Raw genomic sequence first — 16,154 nt, forward strand, 5'->3', positions numbered from 1 at the left:
AAAATGCTCCATTATAAATAATGTTCTACTTTTAATTAAAATTTTAGGTCAATTCTAGCCAGGTTCAATATTTTAATTCTTAAAAATTATATCAAACTAATTTATATAAACCCTTTGTAGCATCACAGCAATTTTGGGCCGTCCACCTTTCATTTTTCGAACTTAAAAGTTCCCTTTCTCATAGCAATAACAGATGGCCCAACACAGAAACTCAACCCATCAATCCCCGAAAGTGGATTGGATTCATCTGGAGAAGAGCCCAAATTCACACTTGGGTCATTTACTACTAATTTTGGCATGTTCTTTTTCTGTGAATCTTTACTGGAATTTCGGGAGTTTTTCTTTGCAATTAGAATCCCCATTTCCTCTCTGGGGATTGCCGGTTCGGATGTGTGTCAGCAGTAAACGTAATAGATTAAGGTCAGCATTGACGTCATGTTAATATGGATGAAAAGATGTCGTCTTAAATATATATATACCATAGTAAATCAAATCAAATCAAAATAGAAGTCAATTATATTATTGTACGGACACTAGGACTTGACATATTTTGTGGTTTTGTTTGGGTGAACTACAAATAAATAACCTAAATAACTTATTCCTCCGAATCACCTTGCCTCCACTCAAAATATCAATAATCCCAAATAAATATAGCCCATTCATTCTTTTTCCTCCTCCAAAAGTGGGAAAAAAAAAGAAAAGAATATAGTTAATGAATTTCAACGTTTAATTATTATGAATAAGAACCCAAAAGTTGTCCCAATCCAGTAACTCTTTCAATTTTTTCTTTTCACTAATAATGACGCTCTTGAGCCTGTGCATTCAATCTTTTATGTAAATTTTAATAAATTTTATTTGCAATCTCAAAAGAAATTCGTGACGGCGGAGGAAATCTGGAAGGCGTGGAAGAGCGAGAATGGATGGAGTCAAAATCAAACACGGCTGGCTGAGGGCGGTAGGACCCAGCCACAGCCACGGTGGCACAGTTGCGGTGCGGCCCACCCACAGAAGGAAACTTGTTCGAAACGGAGTCGACTCTTGTGGGGCACATTATTTGGGTTAGGAGATGTGAATGTGGACCGTCGGCTCGCAAGTCAATTAGGTTAATCAGAACATTGATTGGTGCCGCCTGTTCAGTCACGCACCGGCGGCTCTGGAAATAGGTTCTTTGCATCTGATCTATGAATCCATGTGGGTCTCCCGGACCCGACAAATCCGTCCATCGCCGAACATGATTATTTTTTATTTTTTATTTTTTATTTTTTAACAGAAAAGCAATTCTTACCCGCAGATCTTCTAATTTTAGTTTAATTATATATATATATATATTTTCACCTTTTAATATGCTTTCGTCTAAAAAATTATTTAAATGCATTTATTGCTGGGAGATGAATTAAATATTATAGCGTGTATTATGTGTGAATGTGATGTGTTTTTTGGGCACGAGTTAATTGCTTGCAGCATCAAAACATAACAATTACATACCCATCTAAACAGATTCAGCAACTGCTGCCATTTGTATAACGTGTAAAATGTCAACAATTTAAAATTCCTACCAGAAAATAAGCACAAACACAATTATCCTCTATTTATTTATTATTATTATTATTTTTGTTCTTTTATGTGAAGTGATGTGTAACAAAATACAATATAAAAACGGACCTTTTATTCTTCTTCCACTCAATACACACACACTAGTTCTATAGTACCCATCAAAATTAATTTTGAGTTCATAAATTAAACCCCTAACCAGACGGTGATGTTGTGGAGAAGAAGCATCGTTGTTTCAACACTCAAAATTATAATAGCTATATGGTTAGTAGCATACGTTTTTCTTCCCCTTTTTAATTTCCCCTCCCCCTCCAATTTTTAATATTTCTATACCTATATTTTAATTATTACGAACTTCTAGTACGTGTAATTTATAAGAGTGCCCTACGAAAGAGTAAAGCGTCCTTGTTAATTAATCATTAGGCATTCACTAAAATCATTTAGAATTTAATAACAAAATAGATTCATCAATAATAGATAGACTATTATAGATGTAGACATATAACCAAACTACTAACACGTATATACGGTTGGTTATACATAGATGTGGTGAGAAATATTTCCATATAAAAAATTCAAATCTGATGAGTAGGTGGCGAGACGAGTTTCAAATCGATAGAAAATAACATCATATTTGTATAATTGTTTTGTGATTTTGTTGTTCGTAACTTTTGGTGTGAACGAGAAGAATGTGAGTAGTGAAAGGGAAGAGAAAGAGGAAGAAAAGGAAAAGGGCAGAGACATTAGGAAGAATAGAAGTGAGGTAAAGAAAAGAAATAGAATTGCGTGGAGAAGAGTAAATGTTGGGTGAGGCATTTTGTCAAACAGGTTGTGTGTTAGAGTTGGAAGAGAGGGGGGGTGTGTGCGCGTGTGCGTGTGTTTGTGAGTCGTTATTAAAGTAGAAGAGAGCATAGGTGTGAATGCGTGTCCGTATCGTTATGATGTGAATCATGTGGTTGTGTTATTTATTCACCAATCTTCCGCCGACAAAATTTAACTTACTCTTCGCCCTCATCATTCAAAATGGTTCGGCCTTGGGGTCCTTCGTGGGCCGCTACCACAACGCATGTGACATTGTATCAAATGAATACAATATTTGAAAAAGTTGACCTCTGAATATTTAAACCTAGTTGGTTTAGGTTATATGCAAGAGAATGGCATAACGTATAAATGATGTATTACGCCCTTGTGAAAATTAGTTCTATTTCTAATACTCCGTAATATATTTATATTTAGTTTTTGCTGTAAATGCCAATGACAAATGCTTAAGTGACACGTGAGTTTAAAAAAATAGTAATGAGGGAGTTGGTGCATCCAAATCACCATATTCTAAACATTTTAAATTTCTACTTATTCATGAATTTTGTATCTTAGATTCTGAATTAATAAAATAATAATATTAAATGTGAGAAATAAAAAGTTATGATAATATTAAACGTGGAAAGCACCTGGGATGCAATTATGTTTCTTTTAGAATACTCAAAACTCAATCTTTTTTCACTTGCTTTCTAAGCTATTGGCATTTATATGTCTGTCACACTTCACCTTCATTTCCTTATTTCTCTTTATTCTATTTCAAAGTATTCCATAAATAAAATCAATTGCTAATCAATTTTTTTTTTTTAATGCAAAATTCTTTTATTTATATGAAGGGAAAGATTTTGCAATTATTTGAATGAGCATCACTTTTTGGTTAATGATTTTTTAAAAAAACTATTATTATTATTATTTTAGATCATTGCTTCCACTACATTGCGAAGGATGTTTACATAAATTCACATTTTATATTAAGAATTTGGGGATTTGTATTTGTTCTTATAATTGAGAATTTGAGATTAGTATAAAAAAGATGCCTTTTGTTTTATTTTACTTTATTTTTCTTTATCTAAAAACTTTATCTTTGATACTTCTTTAGTAAGCTTTTTTTGTTTAGATGACTGTTTAGTAGCTAATTTTGATTCTTTGCTTCACTCCCTCAATGAATGCTTACATATTTTTATCTCTTAGTTATTTATTTGACAGAGAAAAATCAATTATTTTCTAGAGAAATATTTAATTAAAAAAAGAAAATGGTATGCAGTTAATAAATGAAAGGGGAAAGAAAATAAACGTGACCTAAAAAAGGAAAAGTTTAGGTATTTATAAAGTACGATTAATTATTGGTGAAACATTATAGAGAAGCAATTGTAGATAAAGTCTAAATTAAATAATATTAATTGGAAGAAAGAAAAGAGGGTAACCCCAGACCCAGAGGGTTAGCTTAGGACAAAGTGATGCCCATAAATGAATTATAAATGTAATGCAGCGGAGAAATTCGGTGGCAGTTTAGTCATTTAAAGAATAAAAAAATTAATAAATAAAAATAAATACAGAAATACACAAGGTGCTCTGGCATTTAAAATCCGCGTGGGGTTCAGTAAAAATGTTGGAGGGACCACCATATGAACCACGTTTCCCAAATAACTCTCTTTATCTCTCTCTCTCTCTCTCTCTCTCTCTCTCTCTCTCTCTCTCTCTCCGATGGGAAAGATGTGAAAGAGCAAAAACAAAACTGTTTTCTTTCCGCATTCACTAAATATCACGTGCTCTAATTTTTCGCCTATAAAAGAGCGTCCTCAATAAGAGTTGAATCAAACTGTTCTTGCAAATTACGATTTTTCTCCCTTTCCATTCAACCCAGAGTCGCCAGCGATTCAGGCGTCCAAATTCAATTCAATTCATTCCACCTGCCCATGGACTGGATTCGAGGACATGAGATTGGGTGTGGGAGTTTTGCGACCATCAATTTAGCCATGCCTTCTAACACTTCTAATGCTCAGTTTCCTCCATTAATGGCCGTTAAATCGTCTCCAGCTGTCTCCTCTGCCTCGCTAAAGAACGAGAAGCGGGTTTTGGATCTTTTGGGTGATTGCCCTCAAATTATACGGTGTTTTGGTGAGAGCTGCAGCGTCGAGAGGGGCGACGAGTTGTATAATTTGTTTCTTGAGTATGCTAGTGGGGGTAGTTTGGCCGACAGAATACAGAGCCACGGTGGTTGGTTGCCGGAATTTGAGGTTCGGCGGTTGACGAGGACGATTCTCGAAGGGCTTCGGTATATTCACGAGAAAGGATTTGTTCACTGCGATGTGAAGCCTCGGAATATTCTAGTGTTTGGTGACGGCGAGGCTAAAATTGCTGATTTTGGATTGTCGAAGAAGGCGGGGAAAAACAGAGCAGAAACAGGGGAAGAGGGGAAATTTCAATTGAGAGGCTCTCCCCTGTACATGTCGCCGGAATCGGTGAACGATAACGAGTACGAGTCGCCGTGTGACATTTGGGCTGTCGGATGCGCGGTGGTGGAGATGTTGACCGGAAAACCCGCTTGGAATTTCCCAATGGAATCCAACATCTATTCTCTGTTACTGAAAATTGGGATCGGAGAGGAATTGCCGAAAATCCCAAAATATATTTCCGAGGAAGGGAAAGATTTTCTAGGTAAATGCCTGGTGAAGGATCCCGCAAAGAGATGGACGGCTGAGATGCTTCTGAACCATCCATTTCTAGCAGACTCCGGCAGCAGCTCTGTTCCATTGACGCCCAAGGACGAACCATCAACGTCGCCGAGATGCCCTTTCGATTTCGAAGATTGGGCATCAATTCACTCGCAAGAGGTGGATCAGAAATTCGAGGAAGAATCAAATTGTTGGTTGGATTCGTCGTGTCCGTGGTCGTGTTCACCGACGGAGCGGCTGCTTCAGCTAGTGGACAAGGGGCCAGTTGACTGGGTCATCACTGATAGTTGGGTCACCGTCAGATGATTTCCAATCACGGTTCGATTCGGGAGTGGACGCAAAAGACGGAGGGATATTTTGGGGTTGAAGAATTTAATTTTGGAAGATCTTCAATCAAAATGAACGATCCACAATTCATTTGATTCGTTGATTAGTTTTGATTTTATGTTAGTTGTAAATTTGGTGATGATTGATGGGTGGACACACGGTTGAGTTGATGGATGGATACACAAACTAAATGTGGGTGGTCCAACTCCAGTGTACATAAAAAAAAAAAACCATTTTTTTAGTTCATATATGAAATAATATATAACCATTCATTTCCAATCAAAATCATTATTTTTTATTAATCTTATATTTCAAGCCATAAAAAAAAAATAGGTAGACTCACAACAATATACGAAACCGTTATTAGACAAATTAAAAACGAATCAAATTGAGTATTTTAATATTATAGAAAGCAAATTGGAATAAAATGAAAGTAGAGACTAAAAAAATAAACCATGTTGAAAGTTGGAAGTTAAATTATAGTCAACTTAAAAAATCAATGTTTTGATGTTGTTAGGCTTTCCCGAGAAAAAAAATAAAAGAAATCGCTGAATAAAAATTTCCAAGTAATCCGCACTTTGTGTTTGAATTGATCAGGAAGGGGTTAAAGAAAAGTCCTCGCTTTGACTACAGATGAATTATAAAACGAAACTGGTAAGGTGTGAAAAAGGAACAAATTGGGGGTTGGAGAAGCAACTGTGCAATAAAAAATAAAAAAAAAAAAGGAACAAGGATCATGGGACTAATCTGAATACAACCAAACCAGGAAGCTTCACTTTGCTGAAGATTTCAATTCAAAGAGCGTGGATCATTTCATTCAACATTCAAAGTAAGCCTTATGAGACCATGGGGACCCAAACATACATAATACCCATAAAAAAAAAAAAAAAATCATATCATAAAATATAAAACTGTGAATGTGAACACCAATCATATATGAATATGAGCAACATATTGTTTTATTTTTAACCTGATGAGCGGTAGGAGCACTTATTCCTGAGGGAGATGGGCTTGTTCATGTTGGCAGGGTCCATGACCACGGTGCAATCCACGCTCTTGTAGAATTTGGGCTTCACTAACTTGCCCAACACATTCGCTGTGGACCGGACCGTGAATTGAAGGTTCAGAGGAACCGGTTCGATCGGCTTTCCATTCACGCTGCTCAGGCTGGCTCCACCTCCGTACAACGGAATGCCGCTTCCTTTCATGGTTACCACTATGGCTCGCTGGCTCTTCCTCCCTTGGTGGAACTTTTGAATCTGCATTTCCAACGCTTCCCATTTCATCAATATATATATTCTATTCTATTCTTTTCTTTTCTTTTCACTCAATAATAATCCATCCTCCACTTCACCATCTTTTGATGTTTAACAAATATCTTATACTAATGCTTATTAAACACGTTTCCTCCCTTTTCCTACGCCTCATTCAATAAACAAACAATTTGTTTTAAGTAAACATTAGAACTGAGTTGAAAATATAAATTTTCGATATAACATTGGGTAATTATTTTTAACAACAATGTTGAAACATAATGGGGAAAACTAAAAGTAAACAGAATAAAAAATAACAATAAAAAAGTATCAAATGGTGTTAATTATATTGGAATAAAATAGAAAGCAAGAAGCCAGAATTTAATGTCTGTATGCATAAGTAGATCTAGTGAATCCAAAGCATATATCGAAATTGTATTTTAAAAACAAGGCAATGTCCCCTTGTCTGATTCATCAACTAAAGAGACAAAGAAATGTATTGAAATGATTCACAAGCCTGCGCGGTGCAATTAATGAAAGAGTTTTAGGGTAGCGATTACATACGGTTCCAGAGGCAAGTGTGAGCTGGGAATACGAAAGCTGAAGCGGAGTGGAAGTGACATGAACGCCGAAGAACGTGGCCGTATTTCGAAATACGAACTTCACCGTCGCGTTCATCGTCGCCAGATCAGTCGCCACTCCTGAAAAATCTGCCCCCGCTTGGATCACGAACTTGTCAAACAAAATGCTCTGCCAACAGAAAACAGAAAACAGAAAACCATATCCATATCCACTCGTTAATCCATTTCCTTCCGTAAATCCCAAGATTAACCTTGTAAATAAAAATCCACTTACTTTCATGAGAATGGTAGGTTTCTGAGGCCGGCTGGCACCCCACAAAATCAGCGAAAACAGAGAGAAAAGAACCACAAAACTAATAACAAATGCAAGGAAGTAGCATCGGCGGCTAAACCCATCGGAGCTACCGTCGTCCTCGAGGAGGCGCTCTTCTTCAATGGCATCGAAGCGCTGCCACGGCTTGGGAATCTTGTGATTGGCGGCCTTGCGAGATCCGGGCTTGACGGAGGCGGAATATCGGGTGGAGGAGGAGTCACGTGAGTGAGGGCCCAACGAAGAGTTGGAATGCGAATGAGGGGGGGACCCCATTGGGCTGAGAACTGGGCTCGAGTGGAACGAATTCGTCGTCTTTTCCCCATCGTGCGAATCCCGTGACGGACTCTGCACATAGTACACCGGGCGCCGCGAGCTGGGCGACGAGTGCGTGAGGCTGCTAACCTCGGAGTCGGTCTTGGCCAGCACCACCGACATTATGGGATAGGGTGGAGTAAGAGATGAATGAGAAAGTGAGAGAAGAATCTGTCTTTTTATTATTATGGGAGTGAGTGAAGTGAAGAATAGATGGATGGAAGGAAGGAAGGAAGGAAGGCCAAATATTTATACCACGAATCTTGGAGAAGCGTAGGTGTTGGGAAAGCACGTTGGAGTGTGAATTTGTTTACAATGTCCAAAGTATTTTGTTGGAAACGAAGGGCTCTTCTAATTAAAGAAAGGGAAGGGGAGGGGCAAATTTTGCAGCACAGATCTGGCGATTAGAGACAAGTGCAAGATTTTGTGAGATTTATGGGGTTTGCTTCAGGTGGGCCTTTCGCTAACCAATCGTCCTTTCTTTGAGGTACGTTTATTATTTATTATGAATATGACCGATTGATTATGATGGGGGGTTTTGTAATGCATATCCAACCAACCTTATTCGTATGCACCCAGTTTCAACTCAACTATTGTCTCTCTCTCTTTATTCCATTAACTATTTCAGATTCCTATATTCATAAAAAAAATTGAGCTCATTCACCCTAGAATTTACATTAAATATGAGATTGCTATACTCATAAATCATAATTTGAACATGTTCATATATCGAATGTGCCCCTCAAACTTGACAGCCGAGTAATAATCCTCCATAATAAGTAAAATATATCACACCGACCTAAAATTACATATGTAGATTTTAATATTTATTGCATTTTTCCTTATTATTATTATTATTTTCTTTTTGCAGAAAACAGGCAGATCGCATCTAGATCTCTCGTCTCAGGGTCTGGACCTATCGAGCTTGGGCTGCCATTCTTTGAAGTGGGCCAGCCCAATAATGGCTTGGAAAAAAAAAAAACAAAATCAGTTCATTTTTGGGAAATTAATCTCTTTTTTTTCCTTTAAAATTCTGACTTGGTTTGGTGTCTAATTTTTGTTCTATTTTACGTGTAAAATAAAATTTTAATAATTGTGTTTATCACTTTCTAACTTTTTTTTTTTTTTTAATCTCTGTCACAATTCAATTTATTTTATTTTAGTCAACCCACGTTTATAAACATATGAATATAGGCTTTGATGTTAATGGCTCAATTAATAAAACTTTTCTGTTAAAATAATAACAAATAAAATTGTCATGCGGCAATGTACAAAGTTGACATTTTAATTAAGAAATATTAGTTTGTATGTATATATATAGTTGAACAATAAAATTAAATTTAAAGGGCTACTAAACTCCAAACTATAATTATACATGTCACGAAAATAGGATACAAATACAAATTTTACTGGATCAATAGATCCAACATTTCACCTTGAATCAAGCTGCGGCGAGTTGAGCACATGTGAAAATGCACCTCACGCGTGTCATGATCTAGTGAATTTCTGGAGATTTTTTACTTAATATTTTCTCAAACCATTTTGGAAGAAGGGAAAACAAGCTCTAGACCAACCTTTGAGTAAATAGTACAAATGTACATAATTGAGTCGATCAATTTATTTGCCCGTTTTACTCTACATTCAATTGAAGTGATTTTTCTAATTGATAAAGTCAATTATTGGTACGTCATTCTTTTGAAAATCAAGAAAACTAACTATTTAAAAAAAAAAAAAAAATCGGGACTGTTTCTCGAACTCTCCCCTCTGCAAGAACGAAGGTTGGTACCCCCTTCTTTGTATAAGTCCAAGAAAAATGAGTTTGGCATAAACTGAGTCTTGAGTCGATTGTCGTTGTTGATACCAGTCGAGCTCTTTCTTACCTATTGTTTTCTCATGTATTTCTACACACTACAATGAGATTGTTTGCTAATATACATACGTTAATCATATTTGAAAATATGTCATTGTTTACTTGGGATATAACTTAAAATCATTATCATTAGAAAAAATTTATCACAAGTAAAAAGTTCATAACTAATTGTTATTTACGTGTGATTGACAAAGTATGTTACTTATATATGAAATATATCATTATACTTGATGTTACAAATAAAATATGTAAGTTGGTTTAGTTGTGAGAAACGAAATGAGATCCACGACAAACAATGTTAGAAGAGGGCTTAATTAGTCGAATTGAAGAGTAGGACAATAATGTAGAAAGAGTAAGATGTGTGCTATTTTTACAAATATTTTGTGGTATGAAAGATGGGTAATTTAGGGAACATATGCTATTATGAGGAGTGAAATTGAAATACAGAAAATTTTGAGTATTTTCATAAACGTAAAATGAAGGTACAAATTCTATATTTAGAGTTTTATTTGAAGTTTGCACCACCTAAGGACGGCGGCAATATAACGATACTGTCAGTTACCCTTTTATTTTTTTCCTTCCAAAATGCAGCCCTAATTTTCTCAATTTCAGTTCAACCCTCCCTCCCTCTTCTTCCTTTATCACTCTCCATTCCCCTCTTTCCCTCCATCTCAGATTCCAGCTTCACCCCTGTTAAATCCACCACCCCGCGCCCGCGACCAACCGACCAACCGCCACCTCTTCGCTTCCTCCCCTTCGAGATCCATCGCTCCATTTGCGCTTCGCAGACTCAAGGTTCTCTTCTCCCGTCATTATTTCCTTTCTCTTCCTCGGTAAGATTGAATTTTTATTCACATTCTCTTTCTTTTCGGTTTCTTTGATTTACGCTCTCTCAATGTTCACCACCCTCCCCCCATCCACTTGATTTCTTTTAAGATCGACGTTACTTGCTGATTCTTTTAACAAATTTTTGGTGTTCAATGCTACCTTAGCTTTGGTCACCTTCTAGTTGTTACTTCCGTTTGAATTTACAGATTGAATATAATTGGCAGTGAGATAATTGGGAAACTAGTTCTCTTCTTGTTACCAATTTCTTTTTGCTCAATCAGATTGACAGTGAGGAAGATTCAGAATGAAAATCTATGAGAGACGTGTTAGATGGTTGATTTCGTATTCTAACATGTCAATTCTCAATTTAAATAAATTCCAGGACGCATCACAAAAATGAAGATAAAGGAATAATGTTGAAGGAAAACTGAAGTCTGGAATCACACTGACTTCCCTTGCGTTTTTAGGGCAAATAATGAGAATAATGGAGAATGTTCTTTTGCTCTTGAAGCATGTGTTCCCATAAGTTATTGGCTGCCTACAACTTCAAAAATAAATATTTTTTAAACGAAATAGGTGCAAGTAATTCGAGTCCAAATGTCATTTGTATTTCTTAAAATAAATGAATAGCTTTAGTTTTGCAATTCTTTTTTTTTTTTTAAACCTAAATCTTGATCTAGAATGCCTACAATTTTTCCAAGTAAGACACTTCGTATCTCGTTGTATCAATCATGTAGATCATTTTGCTTCCTTATTTTTAGGAATTGATTTTTCTTATGGTAGGAAAGTCATATGTCGTGATCTTAGACATTCTCCAAAACAAATAAATAAAAAAAAAATGAAAACTACTTAGAGTTGTTACTCACAAACTTGTTAAAGAAAATTATACTTTGTATAGATATAATGAAATGATTTTTCTATTTGGGGTTCAACAATGTAGGGATAGAGATTTGAATGTTTAATCTTGAGGAGAGATATGTTATGCCTTGCCTAATTGAGCTATGGTTATATAGAAATGAGTTGAATGACTAAGGTCTCCTTAAAAATGAGTTTGCTCACTAGCAGTCTTTTTGTAAAGTAATCTGCTGAAAAATAATTGTTAAGGTCTCTACTGCATGCGGTGTAGCCATCAGTTGCTTTTAATTGTTAAGCTCATCGTCTACAAGCTTGAATTGCATTGCATAAGACTTGAACACTATTATGGTAATTTGCACTCAACATGGACCTTATGACTTGTCCAACAAACACAAGAAGTTGCGACGTTTTCACTTATGGCAACACAACTCCTTTGTTACCTCCCTCCTGTTGTTTTCGCTATATCTATATGAAAGACCTAGTAGTCTGAGTCACAATTTGGTGATGCCCAAACTTTAGAACAGTGCCAAAGATTGAATTGTTTAGAAAATACTTGTAGGCATCTTGACCATCTGCATATGATTCCACTTATCAAAGGGGATTTGCTTTTATAGGACTGGATTGCAGGTCAAGAACTTTGGCTTAGAGTGATGATTATCTATTTAAAAGAGAGAGGAGAGAAGAGAGAAGAGAAAAGAGAAGAGAAGAGAGGAAGGAGATGAGAGGAGAGAAGAGAGAGGAGAGAAAAGAGAGGAGAGAAGAGAGGAAGGAGAGAGGAGAGAGGTCAAGAACTTTGGCTCATAATTTCTATGGATTTAAAAGAGAGAGGAGAGAAGAGAGGAAGGAGATGATGTGAGGATACGAAAGGGAGCAAGGAAAAGAGGGGGGAAAGAAGTCTTGGAAAATAGAACGACTAAAAAACCATGCTATTGAAAAATCTGCAAGTAGTTTGTGACAGGATTGGTCATTTAATGATAGAGACTAAAAGGAGTATTTAATAAAATATAGGAATTAATTTTCAGATCTAAAATTATGGAGAAAAAAAGGGCAGAAAGTTAATCCAAATTACAAAGGCTAAAAGTGTTTATTTTTTCAATAATTTATTAATTTGGAAAATCTAATTTGCTGGAATGTATTCCAATGGTTAATTTTTCTGATTAGATATTTGTTTATCTAATTTATACCCATGAATTCTTGTGCAAGCTTAACTACCTGTCTAAAGCCCAACATTTCTTGTTATTATCAATTTCTTGTTTTTATATATTGCTGCTAAAGTAGTTTGAATACATGCAGATATTTGATGTTGGGGAACATAAGGAAGGCAGTGCGTTCACTTCATACAAGCCACAGTCTTAGACATTTAGAAGTGAGGAACAGCAGGAAAATTGTTACAGTAGAGCCTCTCTTTCACAACAGATTGTTCTCACATTACAGATTTTTAGCCAGAGGACATGCCTCCTCCCCTTTGTACTCCACAATAAGAAGTTTAAGCTGGACCAGGAATTCTAGAAGTATCTGGACAACCAGTAATGTTGTTAAACGCCGTGCTCAATTTGTCTGGAAAAGGCTTTCCTCCAAATTCTCTTCCAATGGCCGTAGTTTTCCCACCTTAAATGAAGTTGCTCAAGCATTCTGCTTGGCCATGTCTCGTTCTCACCTGATGGTTCCTGGTATATTTGCTTTTACATGTGGAGAGCTAGCATGTGCCCAAAGAACTTTCTCAAACGTAGACCACTTTTCATCTCAGAATTCTTTCTACATCCGTGCACAAGATGGACACGCCTATCTGATTGCACTACTATTTTCTACTTTAGAAGGCATTATATTATTATTTAGAGCGCTTTATTTGGCAATGTTGTTCTCACCTAGCATATTGATGGCTCCATTTGCGGATGTCTTTGGATTTCACTTCAGGAGGCTCTGGCTTCGGGTTGTTCACCGTTCTTTGGAGAAAGGTGGTCCAGCATTCATTAAATGGGGTCAGTGGGCAGCAACACGGCCAGATCTTTTCCCTAGAGATTTATGCATAGAGTTATCAAAGCTTCACACTAAAGCTCCAGAGCACAGCTTTGCCTACTCGAAGAAAACTATAGAACGGGCATTTGGTCGAAAGCTTTCTGAGATATTTGAGAATTTTGAAGAACAACCTGTTGCATCGGGAAGTATTGCTCAAGTACATCGAGCTTCTTTGAAATATCGATACCCTGGTCAACAAACAGCGCCCATGGTGGTTGCTGTAAAAGTCAGACATCCTGGCGTTGGGGAATTGATTAGAAGAGATTTTGCTATAATTGATTTTGTAGCAAAAGTCTCCAAGTTCATTCCTACTCTCAAATGGTTGAGATTAGATGAAAGTGTCCAACAATTTGCTGTTTTTATGATGTCTCAAGTTGACCTTGCTAGGGAAGCTGCACACTTGAGCCGCTTTATTTATAATTTTAGACAGTGGAAGGATGTTTCATTTCCTAAACCCGTGTATCCACTTGTTCATCCTGCTGTTTTAGTGGAAACTTATGAACAAGGGGAAAGTGTTTCACACTATGTTGATGAGCTTCAAGGATATGAAAGACTCAAGTCATCATTGGCACACATTGGGACACATGCTCTTCTAAAAATGCTTCTGGTAATATTACTTGTATATTATTTCTGCAGCTTCGCAGACTGCTTTTCCTCTTTCTAAATGATTTTGATTTATCTGCCAAGAAACCATTCTTTTCTCTCTTTACCTCCACATGCACTCATAATGTCAGAAATTGTAATTTCTTGGATGTGTTTTCATTTTACACTGTTTTCCAATTCCAAGATGGTTTCTTTAGTTACTTGAGTGTTGCTCGTTTCTTGATGCCAAGGAGTTCAATTTTTTTTTTTTTTTTTTTTGGTTTCAGGTGGACAACTTTATACATGCAGACATGCATCCCGGAAATATCCTCGTCAGAGTGTCAAATGAAAAGTCCCGTCGGAAGCGACTCTTCAAATCAAAGCCTCATGTTGTCTTCCTTGATGTAGGCATGACTGCTGAACTTTCTGGAAATGATAGAGTAAATTTATTGGAATTTTTTAAGGCAGTTGCTCGTAGAGATGGCCGTACTGTTGCCGAACGTGCCCTCAAATTAGCAAAACAACAAAATTGCCCAGATCCAGAGGCATTTATTGAGGTAAATAGTGTGTGATTATTACTTTTCATAAGCCTTTAGAATAATTGTGGTTTAGGTTGTGGAATGCGGAGTTGAGCTTTTAAGGGTCATTTGGTAACAACACTGTGTTTCTTGTTTTTAGAAACATGTGTTTGGGCATTAGTTCTTTGTTTCTTCTATCTCATTTCTAAGGAACTTTCTTTAAATTGTATTCAAATTTTTTAAAATAAATTTTTGGTTTCTTGTTTCTTGTTATTTTTTTAAGCATCAAAAGTGCTGTTTTATTGGTTTTTACTTGCAAAATGAAAAATACTAATTGAAAGTAAAGTGACAGAATAATTCTTTAGAAAATTGATTCTCAAATAGGACTTCCATTCCAACCATTTTCTTTTTTTTCCTCACGAATTTTGTCGGTAGGTTTTTTGTGATAGTATATCTGATCTCCTGTTTACAGGAAGTGACTGAGGCGTTTGCTTTCTGGGCTACTCCAGAAGGTGATCTAGTTCATCCTGCTGAAGCCATGCAGCAATTACTAGAGAAAGCGAGACGTTACAGGGTCAACATTGATGGAAATGTCTGCACTGTGATGGTGACGACATTAGTTCTTGAGGTAACTTAAGTCTGCTCTTGCTATATTGACAAGATTGCATTTATACTACAAAATTTCCCCCTTCTTTCTAGGAAGGATGTATTTTAGAGTGGGAATTATTTTATGATCCAATGACTGTCCCCAATTGGGAAGCACCGGTACATTTCTGTGATTACTTATATTTCTCATTTGGATATAGGGTTGGCAGCGGAAACTTGATCCTGCTTATAATGTGATGGAAACGTTGCAAACTCTATTACTGAGAGCTGATTGGGCTAAATCTCTTTCCTACACGATTGAAGGATTGATGGCCCCGTAGAATGAATGATGTTTTTGTCTGTCTGATCTGCTCTGCTCCAACAAAACAATTTTGACGATGTAAAGGGAGAAGTTACAAAGTTTCAAGTTAAATATGTTGTTATTTTATAGTTCAATATTGTATTCTCATAATTTTTTTCCACTAAGCGTTTAAATTTAATTTTTTTAAAGCTCAAATATGCGGCAGACGCGGTAGATAGAAGTATAAAGCAAATAATGGGATGGGGTAAGCAACCCAAGATTGTTTTGATTTTACTGTACTTGTCAATGTAAAGTTTAAGAGCATTTGTGCTGCTGGTAAACAGAAGCAACAACAGGGGAGAACATATAACCTTCATAACTGTTTCTCTTTTGTATTTGATTTCCTACACATTGAATTAAATAAATCATTCTCCTGAGTTTAATAGAGTGTATATATGTTTGGCAGTCCACTTGCACTCGGCTAAACTGATACATGTCATGTCGATGTCATGTCGCGTTTGTCCTAAGCTTTTCTTGCTCGACATGCATGGTGATGGGCAATGTTGGAATGTTTCCATAAATTTCAACAATCTCCTCTACTGTCGTAAAATTGACGAATTCCAACACGAGCTTATTACTGTATTTGAATATAATAGTTAGCTTAGCTTTAGGGGATAATCCAATCCATGGTTGTCCTTTCCATCAAAATACAGAACTCATAATTAAAGTGTTTCCAGTGCCACTCCTTTTGGCATTCGTACCTTAAATGAA

The 16,154-nt window shown here is 36.4% G+C and overlaps 3 protein-coding genes and 1 long non-coding RNA gene across 5 annotated transcripts; 3 read left to right on the forward strand and 1 right to left on the reverse strand.

The window, feature by feature from the left end:
* The first annotated feature begins 4,150 nt into the window (after positions 1–4,150).
* Positions 4,151–5,599, forward strand: LOC111463177 (mitogen-activated protein kinase kinase kinase 17-like). Its single transcript, XM_023107027.1, has one exon. It carries the CDS (start codon positions 4,284–4,286, stop codon positions 5,346–5,348), a length of 1,065 nt encoding a protein of 354 aa, XP_022962795.1. The 5' UTR covers positions 4,151–4,283; the 3' UTR covers positions 5,349–5,599.
* Positions 5,600–6,086: 487 nt separating this feature from the next.
* LOC111463178 lies at positions 6,087–8,093 on the reverse strand. Its single transcript, XM_023107028.1, has 3 exons — positions 7,478–8,093; positions 7,187–7,372; positions 6,087–6,628 (listed from the first exon to the last, which is right to left on the reverse strand). Exons 1-3 carry the CDS (start codon positions 7,949–7,951, stop codon positions 6,335–6,337), a joined length of 954 nt encoding a protein of 317 aa, XP_022962796.1. The 5' UTR covers positions 7,952–8,093; the 3' UTR covers positions 6,087–6,334.
* Positions 8,094–8,100: 7 nt separating this feature from the next.
* Positions 8,101–8,797, forward strand: LOC111463179. The gene is made up of 2 exons (XR_002713833.1): positions 8,101–8,315; positions 8,700–8,797. It is a non-coding gene; the product is annotated as an uncharacterized LOC111463179 (long non-coding RNA).
* A 1,452-nt stretch (positions 8,798–10,249) lies between these two features.
* On the forward strand, positions 10,250–15,832 carry LOC111463175 (probable serine/threonine-protein kinase abkC). Of its 2 annotated transcripts, XR_002713832.1 has the most exons (6): positions 10,250–10,531; positions 12,675–14,004; positions 14,267–14,536; positions 14,970–15,125; positions 15,304–15,482; positions 15,594–15,832. XR_002713832.1 is itself a non-coding variant. In XM_023107025.1 (5 exons), the coding sequence occupies exons 2-5, from the start codon at positions 12,682–12,684 to the stop codon at positions 15,421–15,423; spliced, it is 1,869 nt and encodes a 622-aa protein (XP_022962793.1). In that variant the 5' UTR covers positions 10,251–10,531; positions 12,675–12,681; the 3' UTR covers positions 15,424–15,832. The 2 variants fall into 2 exon arrangements, 1 of the variants encoding a protein (XP_022962793.1); XM_023107025.1 differs by having other exon boundaries at positions 10,251–10,531; positions 15,304–15,832.
* Positions 15,833–16,154: the final 322 nt, after the last annotated feature.

This window comes from Cucurbita moschata, unplaced genomic scaffold (assembly GCF_002738365.1).
Source record: "Cucurbita moschata cultivar Rifu unplaced genomic scaffold, Cmos_1.0 Cmo_Scf00028, whole genome shotgun sequence".
Classification (NCBI taxonomy): domain Eukaryota; kingdom Viridiplantae; phylum Streptophyta; class Magnoliopsida; order Cucurbitales; family Cucurbitaceae; genus Cucurbita; species Cucurbita moschata.

Excerpts from the sequence above, each read along its gene's own strand:
- LOC111463177 (XM_023107027.1), top strand. The coding sequence starts at position 4,284 with ATGGACTGGATTCGAGGACATGAGATTGGGTGTGGGAGTTTTGCGACC.
- LOC111463178 (XM_023107028.1), bottom strand. The coding sequence starts at position 7,951 with ATGTCGGTGGTGCTGGCCAAGACCGACTCCGAGGTTAGCAGCCTCACG. Across the intron at positions 7,373-7,477 it reads AACCTACCATTCTCATGAAA|AGCATTTTGTTTGACAAGTT; the intron begins GTAAGTGGATTT and ends TTCTGTTGGCAG. Across the intron at positions 6,629-7,186 it reads TCACACTTGCCTCTGGAACC|ATTCAAAAGTTCCACCAAGG; the intron begins GTATGTAATCGC and ends TTGGAAATGCAG.
- LOC111463175 (XM_023107025.1), top strand. The coding sequence starts at position 12,682 with ATGTTGGGGAACATAAGGAAGGCAGTGCGTTCACTTCATACAAGCCAC. Across the intron at positions 14,005-14,266 it reads CTCTTCTAAAAATGCTTCTG|GTGGACAACTTTATACATGC; the intron begins GTAATATTACTT and ends TTTTGGTTTCAG. Across the intron at positions 14,537-14,969 it reads ATCCAGAGGCATTTATTGAG|GAAGTGACTGAGGCGTTTGC; the intron begins GTAAATAGTGTG and ends TCCTGTTTACAG.